The 26,650-nt window shown below is 36.1% G+C and overlaps 1 protein-coding gene across 1 annotated transcript in view; it reads left to right on the plus strand.

Annotated features, from left to right (window-relative positions):
* ADGRA3 (adhesion G protein-coupled receptor A3) overlaps window positions 1-26,650 on the plus strand; it is a 55,433-nt gene that overhangs the window by 11,476 nt on the left and 17,307 nt on the right. The window contains exons 2-9 of the mRNA XM_031588429.2: window positions 2,094-2,165; window positions 11,028-11,099; window positions 12,398-12,469; window positions 13,139-13,210; window positions 14,829-14,989; window positions 15,450-15,663; window positions 16,574-16,738; window positions 24,177-24,378. Of these exons, the coding sequence (XP_031444289.2) occupies window positions 2,094-2,165; window positions 11,028-11,099; window positions 12,398-12,469; window positions 13,139-13,210; window positions 14,829-14,989; window positions 15,450-15,663; window positions 16,574-16,738; window positions 24,177-24,378 (1,030 nt within the window). The remainder of the gene's footprint in view (window positions 1-2,093; window positions 2,166-11,027; window positions 11,100-12,397; window positions 12,470-13,138; window positions 13,211-14,828; window positions 14,990-15,449; window positions 15,664-16,573; window positions 16,739-24,176; window positions 24,379-26,650) is intronic.

The following is a 26,650-nucleotide window of genomic DNA, read 5'->3' on the forward strand; positions in this document are numbered from 1 at the left end:
ATTAGTGTCTTGAAAGATGCTTGGGTGTTTCTGCAGCTTAACATTGCTTGTGGAGCATTGGGCACCAGAGATGACTTGAGATCAGCTGAAGAAACATGTGGTGTAACTGGAGAGGAGAAAAGATAGGATCTCCTTTAAGCATCAGAACTGTTACCTTGGTTGGTTGATTCAGTTTTAACTTCAAGAATTTTCAAACCTCCTGCCTGTCAGAATGAAAGATTCTTACAGAATTTCACAAAAATTGTTCAGCTGTCTAGATCCTGTGTACATGTGTGATTAAGAGATACTGACTCAAAGCCAGAGCTTTGAGACAAAAAGCTGCCTGCACTGTTTGTTGAAACCGTAGATGCCTGTGGCAGTCTTTAAGTAGTTTTTCTTCTCCAGATTTCTCAGTGTAATATATGGCTATGTCAAAATAATGCTGTTTTCATAGAAGGTATCCCTGTATTTTAGTTTCATCTTATTCTTGATGTGTTTAGAAGTATAAACCTTGTCATCAGATAATGAATTTTATGCGTTGGAGGAAAGGTGTGTTTGTTTTTATTGCTACAGTGAAGGAGATCTGAAAAATGTAGCAGAGTGGAGAAAATCTTCTAGTGGCAGTTGTTAGTGCTGAAGCAGTGTGATCCAGCCTGAGGATATAATGGGTGCTAGTGAGGAAGAGAATGGACTTGCTGGATCTGCAGGATGCATTTGATAGAGGATCTGTCAGAAACTGAAGTGACTGTAGCCGAAGTTATGGAAGAGATTGACAGAGTGAATAAATTTTACAGGATGAGACAGTGTTCACTGGAGAGCTTTTAGAAGAACTGAGGGATGGAGAGTCAAATGATGGATGACTGAAGTCGCACTTAGAATGAACTTACATATCCTGTTGTGGGAAGTTCTTTACAATCAGCAAAATATTGACAAAGATGATCCAGTTGATGGAGTAAGACACAGGACATTTTCTAAAAGGCATTTTGCAGTCCCTTGCCAAAGGCTTTTGAAGAAAAATGTCAGCACAAAATGAGAAAACATTGTATCAATAGCTAAATTGCTAAAAGGTAAGAGCAAAGGTGGAAGTAAATGGTCAGTGTTCTCAATGGAATGGAGTGTTCCAGACCTGAAATGTATAATGTATTTGTTAGTGACCTGTGGAAGAGGGTTTCTGGGGTGACAATTTTGAGTTACTGAATAAGGGTGAGGATAAATCAATGGATTTCAGAAGTTTATGAAACCAATAACTTGGCAGCAAAATGGCAGAAGCAGCACACTGGGGAAGTAAAAAATTTTATTGGTAACAATAACAGTTCTGTCTAAATATGTGAGATGGCAGGCAGTGGGCTGACCAGCATACTTCAGTTTTCAGTACAAGTGGTAAAGGCAGACCAGATGTTAAGAACTGCTGGGAAAACAATAGGGAACAAAATAAAATATTGTTACATCACTATGTAGGTTTGTAACTTTTCCAAGCCTTGAGTGCTATTTCGGTTTTTGTAGTCTTGTCTCAAATTTTGAGTTAATAAAACTGGAGAAAGCTCAGAAACTAGTAAGAAAGTACTAAATGACTTTTGTGTGAGAAGTAATTAAGGAAAATAATCTTCCCATCTGGCAAAGGCAGTCTGGGACTATATGCAATTGTGTGTAGTAAAGAGAGGATAGATATGGATTGATCACTGCTTGCTTTAGTGCTCCCCCCTTATAGCATTGAAGGAAGCTGATAGGAGCCACAATGAAAGCAAAGGAAATGAGGTGTTCTTTGTCAAAGTTTTGTAATGTGAAACCCTTTGCTAAGGAATGTTTTGGATGCCAGAATGGTATTCAAGAAAGGTTTCAGAAGGAAAATAGGGAAAAAAATGTGATAGAAAGTGCACCCTTTGAAGTAAGGAAGCATCCATGAGATTTTATATCTTGAGGATATTTGCATTTGCAGATGACTGCTGTTTGAAACAGGGTACTGTATGAAAGAAGAAACTTGCAGTTACATGTGGTCCTTCAAAGAGCAAGAAGTAATGGATAGAAGGACTGCTCAGCTTATTTAGCAAATAATATAGCAAATAATTTGGTTATTCAATTTGTAATATAATGTCCTTTTCTGTTCTTATTTACAGGATTCTGAGTAACAATAAGATAACAGAGCTGAAGAATTGTTCCTTCTCTGGATTAAATCTTCTTGAAAGATTGTAAGCACTTTAAAATATATTTCACTTCAAAATAAGAGTTATATTCTGTTTATTTAATTAATAACTCTGGTATCAAGATGTTTGTTTTATTTGAATGTAGCTTCTTGTGATTGCAGAGTTAATATAGTTAAGAATTCATGAAAATGAGTTTTATATAACAGCAAAAAAAGGAACTTAGCAAAAGTTGCAACCAATGAAATTAGGTGTAAATGAAAAAAAATTGAAACCCAATTGACCAACCAAAGAAACCCCACCCACATAAATCAAAACAAACAAGAAGAACAAGAATGACCAGCCAACCCTGAAAATTCATCAATGACATTGACAGTGGGATTGCACGCTACCTCAGCAAGATTGTAGGTGACAGGAAACTGTGTGTTACAGTCAGCATGCCTGAGAGATGGGATGCCACCCACAGAGGACTAGACAGGCTTGAGCAGTAAACCTCATGAGGTTTGAAAAATACAAGATCTTGCACCTGGGTCATGGCAGCCCTCACTGTGAATACAACCTGGGGAACTAGAGGGTAGAGCCCTGCCTAAATGAACCTACTGAAACCCAGAAACTCAACTGTATCCTGGGCTGCATTGAAAGAAGCATGGCCATCTGTTTGGTTGAGAAAGGTGATCCTGCCCCTCTCTCTACTCTGTTCTGGTGAGACCTCACTTGGAGTACTGCGTCCAGATATGGAGTCCTCAGGAGAAATTTACTGTAGGAGTATATCCAGAGGAGGGCCACAAAAATGATTAAAGTGAAAGAACACCTCCCCTAGAGGACAGGCTGAGAGAGCTTGGGTGGTTCAGCCTGGAGAAGAGAAGGTTGTGAGGAGACCTGATAGTGTCCTTTCAATATCTAAAGGGGGGCTATAGGAAGGAAGGGGATGGAATCTTTATCAGGGTCTGTTGTGATAGGTTGTGGAGAAATGGTTTCAAATTAAAAGAGGGGAGATTTTTATTGAAAATAAGAAAAAAGGTTTTTTTTTTTTTTTAATAACTATGTTGAGGCACTGGAATGGATTGCCCAGAGATATAGTGGATGCCCTGCCCTTGGAGACATTCAAGGTCAGGCTGGATGGGACTCTGAGAAGACTGATCTAGATGTAGGTGTCCCTGTTCATTGCAGGGGAGTTGAACTAGATGACCTTCCAGTACCTAAAGGGGGCCTACGGGGAAGCTGGCCAGAGGCTTTTTATAAGGGCATGTAGCAACAGGAAAAGAGGGTAGATTTAGACAAGATATTAGGACGAAGTTCTTTTCTGTGAGGGTGGTGAGGCTCTGGAACAGGTTATCCAAAGAGGTTGTGGATGTCCCCTACCTGGCAGCATTCAAGGCCAGGCTGGATGGCGCTTTGAGCAATCTGGTCTAGTGGGAGGTCTTAAATGTCCCTTCCAACTCAAACCATTCTATGACCTTTAAAGGTCTCTCCCAATCCTGGTGATTCTGTGACTTTTCCAGAGGAAGCAAATGTATTATAACCTCTAATAGAGGGCATATGCAATGTCAGTTTGTTATTAGCATATAAGTTAACAGCTTTTCTTGTTATTTTACAATCCTTGTATATATCGTATGTATGGGGAAAAATGGGAGTGAGCCCAATGGGAGTAACCTCTGTAACTTGTCCTGCTTCCTGTTTTCACTTTCCCTTTCAGATGATATAGTGCCTGTGGGATAAGAAGTATTGTAGCTTCTGTTATAGTCAGCTTTTTTTCCAGCTGGTAGAAGGTCAGGATTGGCAGGTTGATCTACCTGGGAGCAAGCAGAAACTTTAGAGAGAGGGATTTTTCTAGGCCATTTGACTGGGAAAGCAGCCAGTTTCATAATCATCTTGCAACATCTAGGAAGAGTTCCAAAGTCTTTTGGCTTCAGGGGATTAAAAGTATTTTATTCATCCTCTGAAACTTGAAGGCTGCAATCCCAGTCACCTGGCCTAAATAAATTCAAATGCTTCTATCATCCTACCCCCCATGCGCTAGGAGAAAAAGATATGTCTCCTACACTGACAGATGTGCTTTATTGTAGAAATAAACTTTTGTGTCAAAAAGGCAAGGTTATCAGCAGGGACAGTATTCTAGATCTTTACATGTTATTTTGGCATCATTGCTCAGGGTAATAAAAGCATCTGCTGACAATTGTTAGTTTTTGCAACTCGTTACAATTTTCAGACAGGAAATACTTGAAACTTTAATTAGTTTGAGGTGATCATTTGCATTTGTTTCATGAATCTAAGTTTTAGTTGTGCTTAATGCAATTAGAATCCAGATTTCCTCCATTTGATACCAGTCACTTGTAAGGGGTTTTAGGTTATTTTTATATCTCCTGTCCAGGAAAGGAAAATAGAGGAGTAAGTAATCCATCATGCATTCCATCTTTGAAGAGATCTGGAGTAGGCAGCTTTTCAGATGATATGGTGCTTTAATTTGAATGAGATAACATACTTTGTGTATGCTGGTGAAAACATTAACAAATTATTATTGAGAGTTAGGTGTCTTCATGAAGGAAGGGATAACTGGTATGACATATCAACCATTAATGACCATCTTTTCTTTTTTAGTTTTTTGCCTTAAATGTTCTTAAGACCTGTGCATGTAACTTTAGGACAGAGGATAATCTTGTAATAAAAATATTTTATGAAATGGAGTTGAATGGTCATTCTCTTAATTTGTTTTCTGGGGGAACTGAATCTGATAGGGTACCCTTGCCCAGAGAAACCCTGAGCCTTTACTGAGCTTTGTTTTGTTAAATACACTGCTGTTTATTAGGAAAAATATTTCATTGTGATTTTTCAATAGTCCAGACAAGAGTACTGCAGCTGGTATTTGAAACTACACCTTATCTCTTTCAACTTGAAAGTTTAGCACTTGCCTCCCTGTGAAAGTGTATCGAGACTTCATTAAGTAACCTTAGTTATTAATCCTTTAATTCTGCCTTGTTTTTTGTCTTTTCTGAAAAGTAGACAAAATAGTTATTTACTTGAAAGCTCCACTTTGAGAAGTTATTGCAAACAGCTTGAGGAAAGATGACTGTTTGAATTTATTCTGCAGCTCCATATATGTATGCATAGATTTAGAGTGGTAGTTTGAGAAAATAACATACTGTTTCTCTTACAAGTCTCACTGGGCCTTTTGAGTATGCAAAATGAAAGGTATAGCAAAAGCTAAAATAATTTTTTGCTTTTCTTTCTACCTGATGTGCTTGAAATGTGAAACACCTCTATTAATCATGTGCTTGGAAAAATGTGTTGGCTGAATTTCACTCATATATCAAACTTCCTTCATGGGAGGAATCTCTTTTGTGTATGTGATATTTTGTGTTATTTTTGCTATTATAGAGGTTCTATACTTAGCCATGTCGCTTTCCTACTGATGAAAACAAGCCTTCTCTTCAAAACCTTCAGTTTTTACATTGGCATTGGCCAACCCTCCCTAAAAAGCAGGCTGTTTTGTTTTCCCTTTCAAGAAAATGAGAAGGTAACATGGTTTAATAAGATATATACACAATATGATAATATTCTTGCATTACCTTAATACTGAAAACTTTCTAAACTGTGGGAATTGTAACTGAGAATAGCTAGAAAAGAATTGTGGATGCTTCTATGAAAGAGAATATTTAATCCATGGTAGAATTGTGAAATATGTACTGTTTCCTTCAAATATGTCCTGTTAAATGATTAGCTCAGTACTAACAGAGCTCTGGTATGTGTTTGTGGCACATAAGCTGAAAGGAAGAAGGTGATGAAGTTTGACTTTTTCTGCCTATGTGCTTATTGCCTTAAAAACAGGGAGTACGTGTACAGAATGGTGCTCCTCTCTGGCCTTCAACACTGCTGGCAGAAGGTAGAGTGCTGCCTCTTTCAGACATAACAGAAACACCCTCCCGGTTCTCTAACAGTGCGTCTCTATTCAAATTTCAAAGCTGTTTTCAGTGCTGTTGTTCTGTCCGAAGAAATCATGGATTTGTTTTCCCACTGGATTCTTTTTCTCTTAATACAAAAAATTAGATAACGAAGGAAACTTCATTCGGTGACCCAGGAAGAGTAGAAAAAAGAAGAAATATTTACATTTAGTAGTGAAGTCTGTATTGTTTTGAAAGGAGAATATAATTACATATATGTCAGTATTTGCTAAGGTAATTCAGGATGCACTAAGTAATGAGAGAATTTCCAGATGTGTTTATTTTGATTTTCCTGTTTGTGTCAGTCGGTGTCTGTGCTCATAGGCATTAGCATGTTACCTATTGATGCAACTTCTCATGAACAAATTAACTATCGTTTATAATTTTAAGCATTTTAAATAATTTCTTCTCACCTCCCAATGAGGGAATTACCATTTTATGAAGACTGCTGTGTGGAAAAGATACAATTTTGTGAATAGCTTGATAAAAGACTGAGTAAACTTTTTTTTTCAAAATGATTTTTGAGTAGGGAGGGCAGGCTATAGAAATAGTTTCGATTTCTTTTAATTTTATATATAGCTTAAGGAAATATCAGGTTTATCAAAATTCCATGTTTGTGGAATTGCATGCTCATCTTTTTAATTCAGAGTGGTGTCTTTAAAAGCACAGAATGCTTACCTCTCGCTACTGAAACTTCCTTACCACAAATAGGAATTCTGAACCTGTTTGTTCATGGTTTTGTGCTTGTCTGTTAATTTATGAAAATGTACAATTCAGTAATCCCTTATTTTGTAAACAGGATGTAACAACCAAAATAAGAATTTCTGTTTAACTGGAGGATGGAGTCTTTGTTTAGTACAGTAAAAAATGATTATACTGTGTATACCTCTACTCTGGTAGGGAGAAATTAATGGCTGAGTAATAGTGAGGAGTAAAATCCAAGATTTTACGAGTAACCAGTGTCTGTTCCAAAAGATATTAAATGCTGTAATCTTCAGTGTCTTTGCTAATGCTGTGTATTGTTATGATTTTCCTGCCATTTCATTGTAGAAGTAACTTCTTGCACAAGTCTATAACAGAGTATTTTTCATCATGTAGGTGCTTCATCTCATATAGTATTATCCAAAGTCTGACAGCTTAACTGATGCAGTCTGTTGAACCTTTGCATGGATAAGGAAGATTAGTTAATCTTTTTCTGAAGTGCCATTTGTCCTTGCACATGAGGGAGAGAGGAGGAAGAGACAGATGTGGATTTCAGTTAAATATTTAGGTACCAGAAAAATTGGACATTTATTAAACTCTAAATAATAACAGAGGTTTATCAATTATTTTTTAGAATTTAATAGTATACCTTGGAAAATATGCAGTATAAAGGGAGTGTTATTTGTGGACAGTCTTTTTTCACCTGTGTTCATCAGTCCTGATTTATATATATATACACGGATGCCTAAAATAAATTAAAAAAAAAATAATAATAATTAAAGAACTGAACAGCTTTTCAGGCAGTGGCGGTTTCTGATTATAGTTTCTGTTGTTATGGGGCTGCAGAGTGTGGACTTTTCATTCTGCTAATGCTCAAACTTTTTTTTTTTCCAAGTCTTTATGAGTGATTGGAGAGTGTCAGTATTTCTTGTTTGAATGTTTCTGAACAGAAAAAATGGTTTTATGGATATTTGGGAACTTGTTTTCAGCTTCAACTTTCGTTCTGGAAGCTCTGTTTATGAAAGAGGAGTTGGACAGGAAAATTATTCAGTGTCTGCTGCTTGTGTCGTTCAAACTATTCTGGACTGTTGGAAATACAGTAGAAACTTACTGATGGGGAAAAGTAGGGCTTCTTTTTGTATATGCCCCATAGAGCTGTAGGAGGGAGATGTTGGCTTTTTATAATGATCAGTGAATTTTTGTAATTTCTTACTTTCTTTGTCCATTCTCAAAAGGCATATTTTATATGTTAAGAGTCCCTGGTAGCCAATGTGCCCTTCATTCAGAACGAAGGGCTTGTTCAGTGGTACTTGAGAGCTAAATAATTTTTATGTTTCAGTAGTTTGTGTCATTCATGCCGCCAGGATGCTTTAGGAATTATTTAAACAATCATTATTGTCTTGAGACAGAAAAAGATAAATTGTAAATAATTTGTGTTCTTAGATAACTAATGTATACATGCACTTTTAATTGCAGACAACTGGACGCAGAAACATACAGCTTTGAATTATAATAAAATGATTTTTTTTACATGACAAACCATAGGTAAATAAAAGTATTCTTTTTTTTTTTAATTTGAACCAAATAACATTAGGATTGGTTGTCAGGCATTCAGTGTTCTTTTTTCTTGTGAGGAATTGCAATTTGTCGAATTAATCACGTATTTGAGGAGAGAGTTTTTTCAACTGGACATAAGAAAATCCTTCATAATGAGAATGGTTAAGTAGTGGAGGAGGTTGTATCGTTCCACAGTAAAATCTCCATCCTTTGAGGTTGTCAAAACTTGACTGGAAGTAAGAGCAGAGCAGCTGATCTGATTTAGTTGTGCTTTGAGATGGAGTTGGACCATATAACCTCAACAAATCCTCAACTGAAGAACTTCTAATGGATTTCTGTGTGTTTAAATAAACTTTTATTTGGACAAATAGATAACCATATCCTGTGGTGATTTTGTTGGTTAAGTTTTGCCAGAGAAAATGATTAAAATCAGCGAGTAAGATGACTGAATTCCAATTGCTAAAAACCAGTAGTTCTGTTGGCACGTAGTTAGAAGCAGTAAAAATAGAGATCTCCAAGCCAAACATAACTTTCTAATAAGATTGTCTTCCCCACCCCTTTCATGAGACTCCCACTAATTCAACTACAGCTGCAATTTCTTCTAGAAACACTCCCAGTTCCTGGCGTCCTGGCAGTTTTACCCGCTCGTGCATCAACATCTCATACTATTTCTGAAGAGCTGCCAGACGTGTCAGCACTGCCATAATTTTGTGCTCTTTCGATGTCTTTTACATTTCACAGTTTTCATGTTTTAATGCCTTTTGAGAGATGAACACAGGAGTTGTCTTCCAAATGACTGCAGCGGGGAGGGGGATGAATCCCAACAGACTTTCCTGACTGTTGGTGTTGCAAGTTGAGAAAAAGCTAAGTTGTCATATTCAAGGTTCTGGGCTGCTTGTTTGTTTTATTGTTTCTTTATTGCTTTGCTATCTTAATATAAAACATTAGAGTATGTCATGCAACTACTGTGAAAAGGTGACAATTGTGTTGGCATTTCTTTTTTTTTTAAAAAAAAAAGTTCTGGTTTCATGATCCCTTCTGGAACTGGTTTTAAGACCTTTTAAGGGAGGTAAAAGGCAAAATATCATGTAAATCTGGACTAGTCACTTACTGTGAACTAATCTGTCATAGTAAAACTCTCACCTTTAATTTTGAAAGTGTGTTGGTTTGGTTTTGTTTTTCCACTGAAGTGTTAAATGTAAGTAAGAGATGCATCAGGGATTTGTGGTTTGAATTAATGTAATTAAAGATCACTGATAATCTGAACTACTGGATTTCGAAGGCATGCTGCCAAGATTTTTTTTCTCCCCAAGTGAGAGTTGCATGGCTTTTAAATTAAAACTTTAAGTATGAACGGTATCATTTTTCTTCCTTGTCCCAAAGACTGATGGTAAATAAGTGATGACCAACATTTCATATTCTCAGATTTGTCAATGTCAGGACTGGATTTTTCAGCCTTCTTGAAAGAGCTTTAAAAATGTTCACTTTTCAGATTCCTGTGTGGCAGTCCCTGCTCCATATGGAGCAAGAAAATGAAATTGAGATAAGAGATTGGTGTATATACCTTTGCTTTGTTTAATTTAAATTTGCAATGCTGCAAGGTAAATGTAAAGTATTTCAACTATTGAAAATATGTATTAAGCATGGCATTGAGGCATGAAGCATGTGCCATTGTCTGTTGTACCCTGTCTGACTCATCTGGCTGCAGGAAATGAAATCTTGTGGCGAACTTGTTTCCATTCATGTGTATCTGTGTAATGGTAGATATAATCCTCATGTACTGGTTTGTTTGGGTTTTTTTTGGCAGAATTATTAATGTTGCAGTAGATTTAAATATTTTTTTCTATTCCAACTCTCGAAAACACTGCTTTTAATTGGACTTACTAACTTGTTTTCAACTGTGAAGCTTTCTTATATTACCAAAGGAATTAAAACTTTTTCTTGTCATAGTGTCTCAGAAGTTTTGAATCATAATACAGTACAAATATTGGATGAGTAAGGAGGCAGAAATATTTTTAGCAGTGATAAAGTTTGTTCAAAACAGTAAATGCTGACAGATGCTTTCTGTGATCTTTGAAGCTACACTGTATCTGCAAAACATCTGAAGTTAGGCATTAATTATGTCACTTGTACAGTTAATAAAGCAGATTGATAACTACAGTCTTCTGTTCTGAAAATTGAAGATCTAAACATTTATGCTCTGCATTTTCACCATCTTTATTTGGGATTTTCGGTTAGGGTTTTCTTTTTTTCCAGTAATATTGATGGAAACTTTCAGTTGTCTGCTGTATTTTTAGAATCTTGTTTTGCTGCTTTTGGTAGACGTTTGGACAAGTATTAAAATGTGACTGAACATTATGACACCAAGTTAAAATGCATTATACTGTATAATGAGCAAATATAGTACATCCTGAGCAGCTGTAATCTATTTGGATACTATGGTAAAAATGTCTTCAATTGTACCCTTACTGTACTGAAAACTGATAGGACATTTAAAGTAACACATGCTGTTCACGTTCCTCTTTCTGGTTAAAATATGGATTTGCAAATTTTGAAAGATGCGATTATGTCAGAAAAATGAGAAATGTATTGTGTAGTGTTTTGGGGCAGTTTGCAAATTAGCTGAGACAATTTAGGTGTAATCTTGAATCGTGTATGTCTATACTTAATGGGCAGTTTGTGACTGAAGTAATGTCTTAATTTTTCTCTGCAGGGACCTAAAGAACAACCTTATAAGTAATATAGACCCAGGAGCTTTTCTGGGGCTTTCATCTCTGAAAAGACTGTAAGTAGTATATCTAGCCCATCAATTTAAGGAAAAACAAACAAACAAATAAACTCAGAGGAAAGTCTTAACTAAATACATCTCTATTAAAAGATATAGATATCTTTTAATATCTTTATATATGTATGCTTTTATATATAGGAATGTATATGTATTGAGAGTTTTGCTGTCTAAATATATCCACATTTACATCTATATGTAAATAGAAGAACAAAGTTCTTCAGTTGATCTGACTGAAGATCATCTACTGCTTGTGGCTTGGTAGCCTCACTTGATTTTATTGGTAGTCTCTCTTGTATTATTCCTCTTTTTTTCTAGTTCTATGACTTCTGACATCACTGAGTGAATGTTCAGTCAGGGCTTCAATGCCATCAAGTGCTGCTTTGATGAATGTTAAACCTCTCATGGTTTTGGTTTTTTTTTTTTTCTTCAAAAGGTCATAGTGAAACACAGAGTCCCATGCTATTAATCACTATTATCACTGTAGCAACAGTGCTGCATTATTAAAGGTTGTGCCAATATTTCCATTAAGACATTTCTGGAGGATTTATATCTTGACTCAAAACTGTCTCAGATGACGCTTGAAAAACAGGATGTTATTATGACAGCTTTTCTTAAAGACTTCCAATTTTCAAAATATCTGGAACAGCTTTTACAGCATGGACCTTTTGTGATTTTTATTTTTTAATTTTGCCACTTTCCCTCTTAGATTTCCATCACGTATGTTTGTCATTGTTTAGGTGATCTGGATCACTTAATAGGAGATTTGTAATTGTTCTTCTGATAACCTGAAAAATAAAGCTGAAGGACCAACTATGGACTTCATGAAGCTTAAGTTTTATCCCTTCAAGAGTTACTTGGAATTGTATGATTTATATTATAAATAATGTAATATAGATTAATATAAATATAGAAATCATATCTGTGTGTCATAAAAGATCTGATATAAATATTTTGGCAGGTCAAAAAAATTAACTGAAGTAGCACATGAATATACTGTACAAATGCAAAAATATGCTTTGTTGTGAAACAAGCAAAGATTATTAAGTAAGAATTGACTTGAAAGCTCTCTTAGCTCCATTTGAGCAAACTGTTACTGCTTTAGAAATGGGGTAGGGAGTCTGCATGCATCTATGTTTGTACATCCGTACACCTGTGACCTTTGATTTTTTTTTTTTTTTTGCTGTATATGGTGCATTCCAGTATTCATGAATTTTAGGTAAAAGAATTTGGTTTCTAGACTGTATGGCATCTTGAAATGAGTTTATTCTCATGTTTTACATTCTTCTCATTTGTAGTGACTTAACTAATAACAGAATAGGCTGCCTGAATGCAGACGTATTTAAAGGACTTGTGAATCTTATTAGACTGTAAGTATAATGTTGTTGTATATTATTTCATCTAAGAGTTTTTCCCCTGTAAGTTAATCTTTTGTTTCAGTGGGACTCATTTGTTGTGAGTGCCTGAAAGACATGGAGCCTGAAATGCTTATTATAGTTTATGCTAAAGTTTTGCTATACCAAACATTTTATTACAGCATGTTAGTAATAATGTATTCACTGTGAACAGTGAAATTGTTTTTAAACTTCTTGAAATGCACCATGAACCATGCATAGAATGGCCTGGGTTGAAGAGGACCACGATGATCATCTAGTTTCAACCCCCCTGCTAAGTGCAGGGTTGCCAACCACCAGACCAGGCTGCCCAGAGCCATATTCAGCCTGGCCTTGAACGCCTCCAGAGATGAACATTGCTGGTTGTTGCTTTTAGTAAAGTATTTGCTATCAAATCTTGCTTGCTTCCAGTCTTAAAATTCTTGAGCTAAAAAACTATTAGGAAACAATTTTTTTAGTGATTTTTTGCTAGACTGTGAAATTTGATGTGATTCTCAGTCATGTGACCTACAGCACTGTGCCATAATAGTATCGTGTAGGTTTTAAAAATAATGCTGTCTTTTAAAGAGGGAATTTTTATACAGGTAAATGTCAAATGTCAATCTCTTGAGCATGATTTGAAATAATTTTACTTCTATTTCTTAGAAATCTTTCTGGAAATCTGTTTTCTACGCTTACACAGGGAACATTTGATCATCTTGGTTCACTAAAGTCTCTGTAAGTATTTACTGCATCTGATTTTAAAATGCGCGATCATTTGTTCTTCACAAAAAGTCCTTGTTGTATTCATAAAGCATGCTTGCATTTTTTTTGGAATTGCCCTATGTTTGAACCAAAAATAGCTGAAACAAATTACTGTAATATTCCAGATTTTGAACGAGAGATTTTCAGACTGATGTGAGTACACTCACTAGCAAAATAAATAATTTCTTTGTAAGTGCATGGAAAATATACATACAGATGTTTGATTTAACTACCCTCAAAAAATGCTCGATATCTATTATATAGGTATAAGAGAACAGAGTTATACCAATTTCAGAGCTTGAGGAAGTTTTACTTTGTGTAATTTATTACTTCTATCTTAAACAAATAGTATCATACGCCCTTTTGTAATCAAGGGAACAAATATTTTAAAGGAAAATTTTAGTCTTACCTTGAAGCATGATAGTTTTGTTACACATACCGGTGGCTACATCTCAGCCTTGTTTTTCTCTTCTTTAATTTTATGAATTCTGTGTAGGAAAGGAAGTTAAAAATTTTGTCTGTGCTAATGATTAGCTTGCATTTTTCCCTGATAATTTACTTGTTCACTGTACTGGGTTTCCTGGCTTTGGTATTGAGAAAATTGATTGCATATAAAAGTAAATGTTTTCTTTCTTCCTCCAGCTTCTTTTAATTCTTAATAAGTTGTTACTACTGATTTTTTTTAAATTGTATACAAAAAGATTGCTGTCCAAGAACATCATGGGTTTGGTAAGACAATCTGAAAATAACTGTTAAAAATACATGTCTGGAGGAATTCCTGTGAGCAAAGACTAAATGGAGTTTCACAAGGATGTTGATTTAATATTTGAAGTGCTCTGCCTGTGATGATGTTCTATCTTCCAGACATTTTGCAAAAATGAAAATTAGGCTTTTAATAGAGGTAAAAAAATAGTATAGACACAGTGATCCATTTTGATGCATTTTAATTGTTTCTAAATCGGTAGACTGTTAATGCTCTCTTTGAATATAGCTGACTTCAACAGGCACTAATGGAGGGCCTGGTTTATCTTTTTAATAGGAAATATTAAACTATATGTAGGAGATTTTATTAATCACTGAAAAACCTCATATGATTTCCATATAGAGCAGAATAATCTGTAAGGTTTTGTGAGTAGTGTCTCATAAGAGAAGTGAGTGAGAGGATATCTTTTGTATTTCTGATGTTTTTTAATGTTAAAGCATCTGATTGCTATAATAACCTTTTGCCAGTGAAGTGTGTTCTTATGTTGTGGTGATGCGTGTTAAAGGAGTTCGCCGTTATGTTTGCTTAAGTAATGTAAACTCCCTCAGTTAAATACATTATTAGAAGTTACTTCATACACAGGTATGGGATATTATCTGTATGAGGAGGATTACTTTCCTGAGGCTGTGTGCTTTTGGGCTGGCACCACAGCTTGTGAAGTGTTAGAGCAGTTTCCATTATGTAGTAGCAGGCCACGCAGCTGTGCTCTGGGGTTTGGTTGTCTGCAGCCTGCATGTCTACGACTGTGCGAGGCCATCTGCAGCTGTTCCTGTAAGGCTTTCAGACATCTGAGTGTTCCATTTCATCACTGTGAATTTTGCATTGCAGAGAATTTCAGACTGATTATCTTCTTTGTGATTGTAACATACTCTGGATGCATCAATGGCTAAGAGAGAGAAATATAACCGTACGTGAGACAAAGTGTGCCTATCCCAAGTCACTTCAGTCGCAGACAGTGACTGGTGTTAAGCAAGAGCTTCTAACCTGTGGTAAGCACTTCTGACAACTAGTCCTTACTTGCTAATTCATTCCCTATTCTGTTAATATTGTTGAGCAGACTTTTTGTGTATCTGAAATTCAGATATGAAATTCAGATGATGAAGTTCGGTGACAGTGATCCTAAAGACTCATCTTTATTCCTCTTCCAGTTTTGCTTTCTTTCAGAAATAAGTCTGTGATTCTGTTTTGTATGTATGAATACCTGTAATGCTAAATTATAATTCTATGAAACTATGAAGAAATAAAATGCGTAGGCATATTTTTCACTGTTTTGTATTCATTCTTTTAAATGTGGACTATCAAATTATTTCTGAATTTAATGGAATATACACTTTGAGTTTGAATTTCTGATGTGGTTATATCAATAGTACAGAGTTGTTTTTCCTTTTCTGACAAATACTTATATGAGACTTCTGGCTATTAATTGTGCTTTTATTTCTTGAATTTTAGAACCTCCTCTTGAATTACCGTCTTTCTATATGACTCCATCTCACCGCCAGGTTGTTTTTGAAGGAGACAGTCTACCCTTCCAATGTATGGCTTCATATATTGATCAAGACATGCAAGTCTTGTGGTATCAAGATGGGAAAATTGTGGAAACAGATGAGTCCCAGGGTATTTTTGTTGAAAAAAACATGATTCATAACTGCTCACTGATTGCAAGGTGAATGCTTGCAGAGAAACTGTATTTCTTCACTCTTGTTCCTTGCTCTGATTTAGTGACTATTTCAAGGACCAATAAGGCCCACGTAGAGTGAATGTGTATAGGCAGAAACTTTCCTATCAGGGACATAGTCTGTGACTTCATATCTTACAGTAACTGGTTTCAGTCATTGTTACTAACTATTAAGGAGGGAACTCTAGAGATTGTTTAGTTGAACCCCCCAGCCCCCACCCACTCCCATTCAAAGCAGAGCAGATTATCCAGGGCTGTTACAGTTGTATTTTGAGAAACTATAAAGATTTCCTAATGCAGATAACATTAAATAATAGTTTGTGGTATGATTTAGTTTGTCATCTTAGAATGTTAAAATCACAAAAACAACACTTCTAGGTAAGCACATGGAATTCTTCCCTCTTGTTTATGATTACACCACATTTGGTAATACTGAAGTTCTCCAGCAGACACTTACATATAAATATTATTTATTCCACTTACAGTAGATTTTTTACTCTTTCAGCATCTACAGAGTGATAATGTGTCTAGTAATTGTATTAGTAAATTAGACATTTACCTAAGTGCATAATTTGTGATAATTATCTTAGTTTGACATTTCTGCAACAGCTGTTAAGAGCAGTGGTAATTTGGACTTCCTCTCTTCTTTCAGGAAGTGAGAAGCTTTTTCTCATAGCTTTTCTTTTTTTCTCCTGCCTTAGCATAAATGAGAGCTAGAAGAATAGCAAATATTTCTCTGTTTATTACAGTGCATTTATTCATTGATAACTTATAAGATCCCAGTTTTATGTAACTAGTTGCTTTTTCTATTGTATATCTGTGCTTTATTTGTTTTGCTGAAAACTTAATAAATTGTTGTAAGATTGTTGAGGTTTGTTTATTTATTCTATCTTCCCAGTGCACTGACAATCTCAAACATTCAGGCTGGCTCCACAGGAAACTGGGGCTGCCATGTACAAACCAGACGTGGAAATAATACGAGGACAGTAGACATTGTGGTATTAGAAAGTTCTGCACAATACTGCCCTCCAGAGAGAGTTGTGAACAATAAAGGAGATTTCAGGTTGGTTTTTAACTGAAGTTTTTTTGTTTTAAAGACATGTAATTGGATGTTCATTTGTAAATTGTATGTAATAGATTTTTATCTATTCTGGATTAACTTGTTGAAACACACAACTGAGTTAGTAAATTTTTATGTTATTAATTTCTATCTTTGGAATAGATGGAAAGTAAACTGTGATATTCTGGTATATAAACTATTGGAATAAAACTCTTTAGAAGAGCTGTTAATTAGACTGTGTACTGATGGGGGTGGGTTTTCCACCAAATTGTCTTTATATTTTGAAAACTTCGCTGCTCCCATATAACAGAATAACTATGCATGAAACATGTAATATTAGAAAATATGAATGCTGCTTCCTTTTTATGACTTTTGGAACTGTAAAGCTAGCTCTGATATTCCATTGTGCTGGATGTTGCAGAGTATCTTGTCTTTTATTCTTACCTCTTCACCTGTTTTCCCTTTTCTGATCTTTCTGCTGCTGGTCACTTTTAACAACACGTTACTCCTGGAGGTGCCAGGTAGCTTCTGTATAGATTCTCTGTATGTAAGGTAATTCCCTTTATAATACTCTGTGTTGTACCTCCCTGCAGTAGTTTCTACAGATGATTAGTTTGTCACAACATAAATTATTACTACTATTTGTAGGGTTCTGCTTTTTATTTGTGTTCATTTATGCTTCTTGGCTATGCTAATCTTCTGTCTGATCTTGCATGTGTATTTATAAACTTTTTGTTCCTTTCTCTATGTACATTAGAATTATTCAAAATCATCATCTTTCTATAGAAATAAGACATTTTAAGGAATGAAAAACAAGTTAAAGCATATTGCTGGGACATAGTTTATGGGGGGGAAAAAAGACAAGCTTTCAAGCACAGAAGGCCTTCTCCAGTTGTAGCAAAAATTCAGGTAAAGAGCTGGCTGAGAATATTTTTTGCTGAGTTCACCTTGTTCGTCACGTGGATGATTTTGAGAAGAAAAGTAGTGGGTTTCTGGGTATTAAGGAACTGTTAGTAAGGGAAGAAACTTTAAGCATACTTGCTGCACAAAAGCAATTTGGAATTACTGAAGAGTTTCACTTTCACATTGTAATGAATTATTTATATAGGAAACACTGAACATCCTCTCTTTACACTGTGTTGGCTCATACTGTGGGGATGAGCACTACATTAGCAAATGAGAACTTCCTGCTTAAGATAAAAGGTGAAGAAAGTCAAAGAGATGGATGCTGTATTCATCAAAGAACATACACATCTATTTAAATCACTTACGCATTTTTTTTATGATACAAGTGTGAATTGTTCTTCTTTGATTTGCCATTAGAGGTGAAAACAGATGGTAAGGGCCTATTTCAAAGTGTTTTCCATTAAATTAACCTGTGCTGTTCAGCGACTGTTCAGTGTAATAGGTTTTACCCCCTCTAGAATTCAGTGGAAAGAAATAAGATTTCAGGAAATGTTCAGCTTATCGAAAGCTTCACTGTGTCTGGGTTTATTATAATGGTCTTCTATTTGTAGTTTAGGTAGAGTAATAATAAAGGGTAATTTTTTACTTTTGAGACCATATGGAAATAAGACTTTGACTAGCGAGAAAATGGTTCTGAGCAGATGGTTGTAAATGATCCTAGGTGAATGTGATTTTATAGTTTTTTAGTTGGAACTGGCTAGTCACTTTAGCTTCGAAGCAGCTTCAAAACTGGCTAGATTTTTATCCTTTAGAAATGGGACAGCAAAGAGTAGCAATGGAGAAATGTTTGTCTTCAGTGTCTGTGATGCTGTAATAATAGTTCAGTATGAATTCATAAAGATTAGGGAAAAACAGTATTCATCATGGGAATGTTTTCTTCTGTTTTTTTTTTTTCCTTTTAATATATTCATCCTTTTAGGCTTTAGCTAGTATCCTGAAATATGTTACAGTCTATGAATGAGCAGACAATAGAATTTACGTAACAAAATACAACCTATTGCTTCTGCTTCACTAAATTCTTCAACTGTGGTGTGTAGTGTAAGTTTATTCTGGTAGTTGATAGAATTCTGTCATAAATGTAACTATTACCCTTTGGAAAACTGTTGGTGGGCTTAACGTTAAAAATGAAGTTAGAGAATTATCAAGGTATAATAATAAAAAACATTAGACTACCTGTAAGCTAATGCAATTATGATAACAAAACACATTGTTACTAAAAGTTACTGCTTAAAGAAATAAATGTTTTCAAAACAGAATTAACATGCATGAAAGAGAGAATGCTTCTGTAACCTCATTGTCTGGCTTTTTCTTCCTGAAATGAATTACAGTACTTAAGTGTTAATAATCATATTTTCTCCCACAGATGTCTACTTTCACGTGTGTATGATAAACTTTGAGCACATAATTATATACAGTGACACAATAAGAGTTAATACAATCTGAATCTGTACTTCTGCTAGCAGTTGGTTGAAGTGTGAAAGATGTTGATGACTCACAAGAAACGAAGAATGCTGTCAGGCTTGCTTAGTTTTTTTTTTTTTTTTTTCAATGACAAAAACTTCATCTTACAATTTGAACCCTGCTTCAGGGAAGTGCACAATGCCTCACCTTTTGGATGCACTGGAGTTGAACAGTTCATATCTGAAAGTGGTTCAGGTTAACACTCACTGTGGAAAAATAGGGAAGTAGGGAAGCATAATCAGAGCTGGAATCTGTTCCCACTGCTGGGCTGTGCCTGTACATAGGGTGCTGGAATGAGAGGAAATAGTAAGGGGCTTGGTTCCCCATCATGTGCTCCTAATGACTGTACTTATTTGTGTTAATTTGTATATGTGAAGTAATGGCTGAAAGCTTGGAAGCTTTAGTTGTCCTACTGTTCATGTCCAATTTATCACAGAAACATAAAATGGCTTATGTTGGAAGGGACCTGCTATAGGGGGCATGCTTTGCAGGGGGGCTGGAATTGATCTCTAGAGGTCCCTTTCAGCACCTACAATTCTGTGACCTTTAGAATCTACTGCTTCCAGCCCTCCTCTTATGGCTGGGGTTGCCACCTGCTAGATCAGGCTGTCCTGGGCCCTATCCAGCCTTAACTCAAATGCCTCCAGGGATGGAGCATCCACAGCTTCTCTGGGCAAGCTGTTCCATTGGCTCATGATCTCTGAAAAAATAACTTGTTCCTATCATCTAACCTAAATCTATCCTTCTTTGTTTAAAGCCATTCCCCCTTGTCCTCTTGATATCTGCTTGTGTTATCACTGATGTGGAAACTTATTTAAAAAAAAAAAAAATAATGTTGATAAAATTATTTTTGTAAAGAAATGTCTTTTAGAATCTTCACGTCAGTGTTTCTGGAGAACTTCCTGGCATGCTGGAAGTTGAGTTTTGGCTGTATTTGATGTATTGGTGGGCCTACATGTTGTCTAGTAGCTGTTTCAGCTGAGGAATCGGTCTTTATATACTTGTTTTTTTGGTTGTTTTTTTTCTTCATTTCCTGAGAGCTTTTTATATCCATAAGAGATAATTCATCCTTTAACTTGTATTTTCTCCCAGATGTACTATTTGACTATGCTTTGGTTTGTCCATACAGCAATTTCAGAGACTTTTCAGAGACTTGAGACATGTTTACGTGTTCTGGCTAACTTGCATTATATTGTTTCCCATTTGTTGCTTCCCACCTGTATAATCAATGAATATTAAGATATTATAATCATGAAATAAACAAGAGAGTTAGGCAAAGCAGATTATAATAACAAAAGGAGAATAGATAGGATGCTTATCCATATCCTGGGCTTGCTTACGAAACTCTAGCAGAGTTGAGCTGCTAGAGCTGTAGTCAGCTCTTAAATGGGTCTAGGAGAGGTGGAACCAGGCTTCACCTCTTCCGGGAGCACAGGTGAATTGCCTTCACTTGTGCTCCTGTGGCTGACTCATTGCTCACCTCAGGAGATCAGAGGTTCAGACTGTGACTCAGCAGTTCCCATACACCGCCAGATCCATAATTTGTTCAGCCTGTAATCAGTTGGCAGACATGATCCAACAGTGTTATTTTTATTAGCTTGCGAGTGTGCACATAATACTGTGCTAAGTTTGCTGCTGAGATTGCAGCACTTCAAAGTGATTTTTCTAAGGAAGATACTGTCCTTTTCTACAGGAGACAAAATAGTACGTAATTACAAGAGTAGAAATTACCAATATATAGTGAGTGTATTTTATATTTTTATCTATATATATGGAGATAGATTACACACATTATTTGAATTGGTTTACATTCTCTACAATGTCTGTACATCATAGAATTATAGAATGGCCTGAGTTGAGAAGGAGCTCAAAGATCATCTAGTTTCAACCCCTGGCAGGGTCGCCAACCACTGGACCAGGCTGCCCAGAGCCACATCCGGCCTGGTCTTGAATGCCTCCAGGGATGGGGCATCCACAACCTTTCCAGGCAGCCTGTTCCAGTGCGTCACCACCCTCTTTGTGGAAAAACTTCTACCCTGATATCTAACGTAATCCTCTCCTGTCTCAATTTAAAACCATTCCCACTTGTTTTGTCACTATCCACCTATGTAAATAGTTGTTAACGTGTCGTTTATTGCTGTTACTTTAAAACTGTAGTTATTGTTTTCTTTTTCCTTTTAACATTCTCTATAGCGTCTAATTCTTGTGTTGGGTTTTTTCTTCCACATAGAGGTTGAACAGTGACACTTTAATTTCTTGGAGTGACTCCTGAGGCACTGAATATAAGTGTAGTGCATATTTGTTAGGCTTAATGAAACTGTGCTTCAAGACTCAATCGTTACCTTCCAGGTACTCAGAAATTCAGGTGATGGTCATAATAATCCATATCTTGTATATGGTTATATCCATATCTCTCCACATCTTGACTCAGTCACGTCATTGCTGTACAGAGAATTGACTTCTTACGCCGAAGCTGTTAGAAAAGATGCAAAAATTTAATTCTTTGTTTTCTCTTTTGGCTTATTGTAATAACTGTCTAGTTTCTTCCACTAGATTCCTTACTGTCTTGAATTTTTTGGTGATGCCATGACTCATGCATTTTAAGGTTGCCCGCGGCTTTCTTTTTATGAGTTGCTTGTTGGTTGTTTTTTTTTTCTTTCCAAAATGCCTCAAATACTTTTCTTTCACTACTGAAGATATCCGAAATGGCCTGTCAGAGTTTATTGGAAATTGATGGGAAATTGATCTAGAGAGGACTTTTAGGATATCCCAGAAGGTTTTTTTCTTTTAGAGAAAACTGGGATAACTCCAATGTCTTTGGTATGAGAACTTAATTAACTGAATAAGAAAGGAAAATGGAGCTAATCAGAGAGTTGTTCTGTTTCTGTGGGTTTTTTACTTAAATTTTTACTTAAATTTTACTTTCCTGGAACATTCATCAATGTGTTCACTTCAGACTCCTCCAAACACAGAAATATGTACTACAAACTTGGGTGTGTTCCAGATGATAGAATTGATTAAATGGCTGTTTATTGAAATACAGTCTGGATGTTTAAAAAATAAAAAAAAAATACAAATTTTAAATCAGAAATGTAAGCTAACAATTTTTTTTTCAGTTTTTGGAGACAAATGTGGTGTGTAAAAACCAATAGAAATTCTTAAGACTGGGGAAGAAGTTCTTCAGGCTGTTGAAAGAGAGCTTGCTTTAGCTTGTCTTGATTATGGTACAGAAGGCCTGGATTGATGAAGTGAATCTTTTGCTAGGTTTTAGTTAGCCTAGTCTGTTAGGTTCTAAGAGTTGATATATTTAGCCTTCTTTATTGTGGGTATGTGTCATTTTTGCTTTGAATTTCAAGTATTAGTGTTCTGAATTATGAAATACTGCTTATTTGCATCTTTCCAGGGAGAAACCAGGAAGCATGGGCAGGCTGTGACTGGCATTCCTTGTTCTCAGCATTGCAGCATAATTCAGGCCTGGTTTTTTTGTATTCTTATTGTTTCCTTTTGAAACAATACTTCTTGAGTGATCAGTACACTAAGATTGTATTGCAGTTTAATTTCCTGTATTTATTCTTACACTTACATTAATAAAAAGAAGCATCTACAGATAAAATATACAATAAAATTACAGAAGAAACACGGAGAATATTAAAATTTCCTTAAAATACTTAGTTCTATGTCATGTTAGTGAAAGGAGTGCTTTCCAAATTTCTTAACATTGTGAGTGCTTAATTCTCACTTAAATTTTTAGCTGCTAGATGTTTGGCTGCAGTATCAGTCAGTGGTTGTACTCCTACCACTGTTTCTTAATCACTTTGAATGTAGTCCTCTGCTGTTTGCCTGTAGTTTAGCATTAGTATGAATGCAATATATGTGAACAGGACAAATAGAATACTTGCAGAACTTACTACTGTATATAACAAGTATTTAGATAGCATTAATACATTTTTTCATGAAGTAGGCTAGTTTTATTAAAAAACAAACAAACAAACAAAACAACCCACACACAACAACAACAAAAACCACTTGTAAACTGTTGTTAGTAATTGGTAACTTACCCTTTCTATCAATACCAGATCTGGGACTAAAGGACAGAGTATAGCCCTACCAAAAAGAACTTGGGGATACTGGTGGGTGGCAAGCTGGATATGAGCCAGCAATGTGCCCTAGGCTGCAACAAAAGCAGCATGGCCAACAGGGCGAGGGAGGTAATCCTACACCTCTGCTCTGTGCTGGTGAAGCCTGCCTAGAGTTCTACATCTGGATGTGGAGTCCTCAATACAAGATAGGCCTGTTTGAGGAGGGCCACAGAAATATTCCATCCCATGGATCATCTTCCCTGCGAGTATGGGCTAAGACAACTGGGGCTGTTCAGCATGGAGAAGAGAAGGCTTTGGGGAGACCTGATAGCAGCCTTTCAGTATCTAAAGGGGGACTGTAAGAAAGAAGTGGACAGACACTTGATCCCTTGTGGTAGGATGGGGGGAAATGGTTTCAAACAAAAATAGGGTAGGTTTGAGTTGCATATAAGAAAAAAGATTTATTACAGTAAGAGCGCTGAGACACTTGCACAGGTTGTCCAGAGATGTGGTGGATGCCCTGTCCTTGGAGACTTTCAGGGTCAGGCTGGATGGGGCTCTGAGCAATGTGATCTAGCTGTAGATGTCCCTGTTCATTGCAGGGGAGTTGGACAAGGTGACCTGTAAAGGTCCCCTCCAACTCAAAGGATTGTGTGGTTTTATGAGCATGTTTTTCACATCACCTGCAACCTCATGAAAGTATGAAAAAATATGCTAGCATTAGTACTTGAGTACTTGTTTTGTTAATAGTGCTCAAATATAAACAACTTGAAAATACTGAAGGTGGGCCAAGGTGGCCCTTTAAGTAGTTTAGCGATGCTTAATTTTGAGTGTCTCTTTATTTCATGTTGTAGTGCATAATCTTTTTATTTACTTGTCATGTAAATTTCTTTCTCTTTTTATTTTTTATCTTTTTTATGCTTTTCACTCTGCAGGTGGCCTAGAACGTTGGCAGGCATCACAGCATACCTGCTGTGTACACGTTACTCTGCTGGCAGTGGGATATATCCTGGCAACTCACAGGATGAGAGAAGAGCTTGGCGCAGATGTGACAGGGGAGGATACTGGGCAGAAGAGGACTACTCCAGGTGCCAATATGCGAATGATGTGACCCGAGTTCTTTACATGTTCAATCAGGTAATCTGTGCATTTCTATCAAATCAAATTTTTGAGGAAAATAAAAACTCTGAAGTCTGTCTTTTCTTTTAAGTATGTAGCACTGGTAGTCTAGCTGAATTGTGATAAATGGGTATCTCCTGAGTACGATGGACCTTGTAGATTTATGTTAAGAGTGATCTATTTTGGCTGCCCTCAGATTAAATGTATGAGGAAAATTTTATTCTTGTGTGTTTGTGTAAAGCATAAAGACAATTGAATGGTACAAGTAATAAATGTATTTGTCACCTGGATGCCTTACCTGCATATGTACTACAAAGAAACATTTTTATTTTTAACAGGGAAAAGCTTTTGTAATTATAGCAGTATAGAGTGGACACATTCTGCTCAGCCTCTGGCACAGTAAACCCATAATCGTTTTTGTGGATAATGGGAGTTAACTAGGGATAGTAAGAATTAATGAGACTTCTCTAATCTTATAGAACTTAAAGATTTTTTTAGCATAGTTATGAAATATTTCCATTCCACACTCCTTTTCAGACTTATCTCTAGTTTTTGCATGCTTTTGGTACATCATTGCAAAACAGTGTATGTAAATGTTCCATGTATAGGCACTGCATTGTATAATACTCCATAAATCCTTGAGCCCTCTGGTTTGAGCTTGATGTTCTCCAGTGTGTTGTCATATCACCAACACCTGTGAAACAAATAGATGTAGGGAGATCTGAGAATGTTTTATAATCTACACTGTAGAAGATTGCTACTGACTTGCTCCCTCTCTACTTACCACTGCAGACTTAGTAGCTTTTACTTTCCCACTCTGGTCCAGATCATCAGGGAACAGTGATGTGGGATATGTAGGAGGAGGAGAAAGGGAGAAAGCTGCATGTTGTGGCCCAGGGAGATTGTGACGAAATGAGGGTCAGCCCCTTCACCACCTAATGAGCAGTAGAACTAGAGAGAGTGGTTTTAAGTTGGATATTGTGAAAAATTTCTTCTCTGAAAGAGAGATCAAGTGCTGGAATAGGCTGCCCAGGGAGTTACCATCCCTGAAGGTGTTCAGGAAGCAATTAGATGTTGTACTAACAGGCATGGTTTAGTGAGGAAATACTGATGGTAAGTGACAATTGGACTTGGATGATATTGGAGGTCTTTTCCAGCCTTGGTGATTTGGTGATTCTATGAACTATTTGTGTAGTGCAGCTTTGCGTTCCTGGCACTTAGAAGTGCAGCCTTTGGCTGTCACATGAAAATATCATGAAATGCGAAGTCATAGTGGTGCTCTGTGTCTGGTTAGCAGGTGGGAAGTGTTGCCCCATTGGGGGACACAGCAAGATTGAGTATTTGCCTACTGTGAGCTTTAATGAAACTGGGTTGTGTTTTTTTTAACCCTGGAAGTTTATCCAGCAGTATCTATAACAGGACAGCACTACAGACTGTATACTACCACCCAAATTTGGAGCTGCAATTTTTTTTGGGTTATAGAAGAATTTGCCAATTTAAAATGTGGGTATCAGAATGGTATTCTGGCTTCAGAAAAGCAGAAGTATAATTTCCACGTGTGGAATTGGTAACTGTTTCTATTAGCTGCTTAAAAAGTACAGGGACAGGTGTATACTACAATGAAACAGATTTCCATTTTTTCCTCAAATCAAGAAGAGTGGCATGTTTTGATTTTGGAGGTTGATTTTTACTCATTAGAGCCTTCCTCATTTTATGTGTAGTAGGTTTGGCAGTCTTTTTAGCACAAAAGTTTATCACTTCATTGAGACAAATGTTTTAATGATATTATAAACATCATTAGAGTCTTTGAACACAAAGATAGTTGATGAACTCTTTTGAATGTTAGAACCCTGCCAAGTAATTTAAATCAAATAGGGGCCTACATTTAAAATGGAAGAAAGTCTGTGTAACGTAAATTTATATTTCACTGTTGTTGTTTTTATTTCATTCAGATATAGTTCTAGGTGAAGAGAAATTAATGTTTTAAGTTCAAAGAAATTATAAATAATACCTGAACTTGAAAATTTACGTTGTTCAATGTGTGTTATGACTTCGAACTGTGAGTCACATATTTAAATTGTAAATTATGTTTTGGAAAAAAATAATCTTCCTTTAATTGCATTCAAATCTATGTATATGGGCTAAGACCTGCAGGGACTGATGTACAGCTATGCTTACATGGCAGATTACAAATACAGTAGGACAGACTGAATGTTTGTACACCAAAAAATGGAGAGGCAAGATGCTTCTAGTTTGGATTATAATGGATAGCAACTGAACATGAGCTGAT

Source organism: Phasianus colchicus, chromosome 4, assembly GCF_987193195.1.
Source record: "Phasianus colchicus chromosome 4, bPhaCol1.hap1.1, whole genome shotgun sequence".
Lineage (NCBI taxonomy): Eukaryota > Metazoa > Chordata > Aves > Galliformes > Phasianidae > Phasianus > Phasianus colchicus.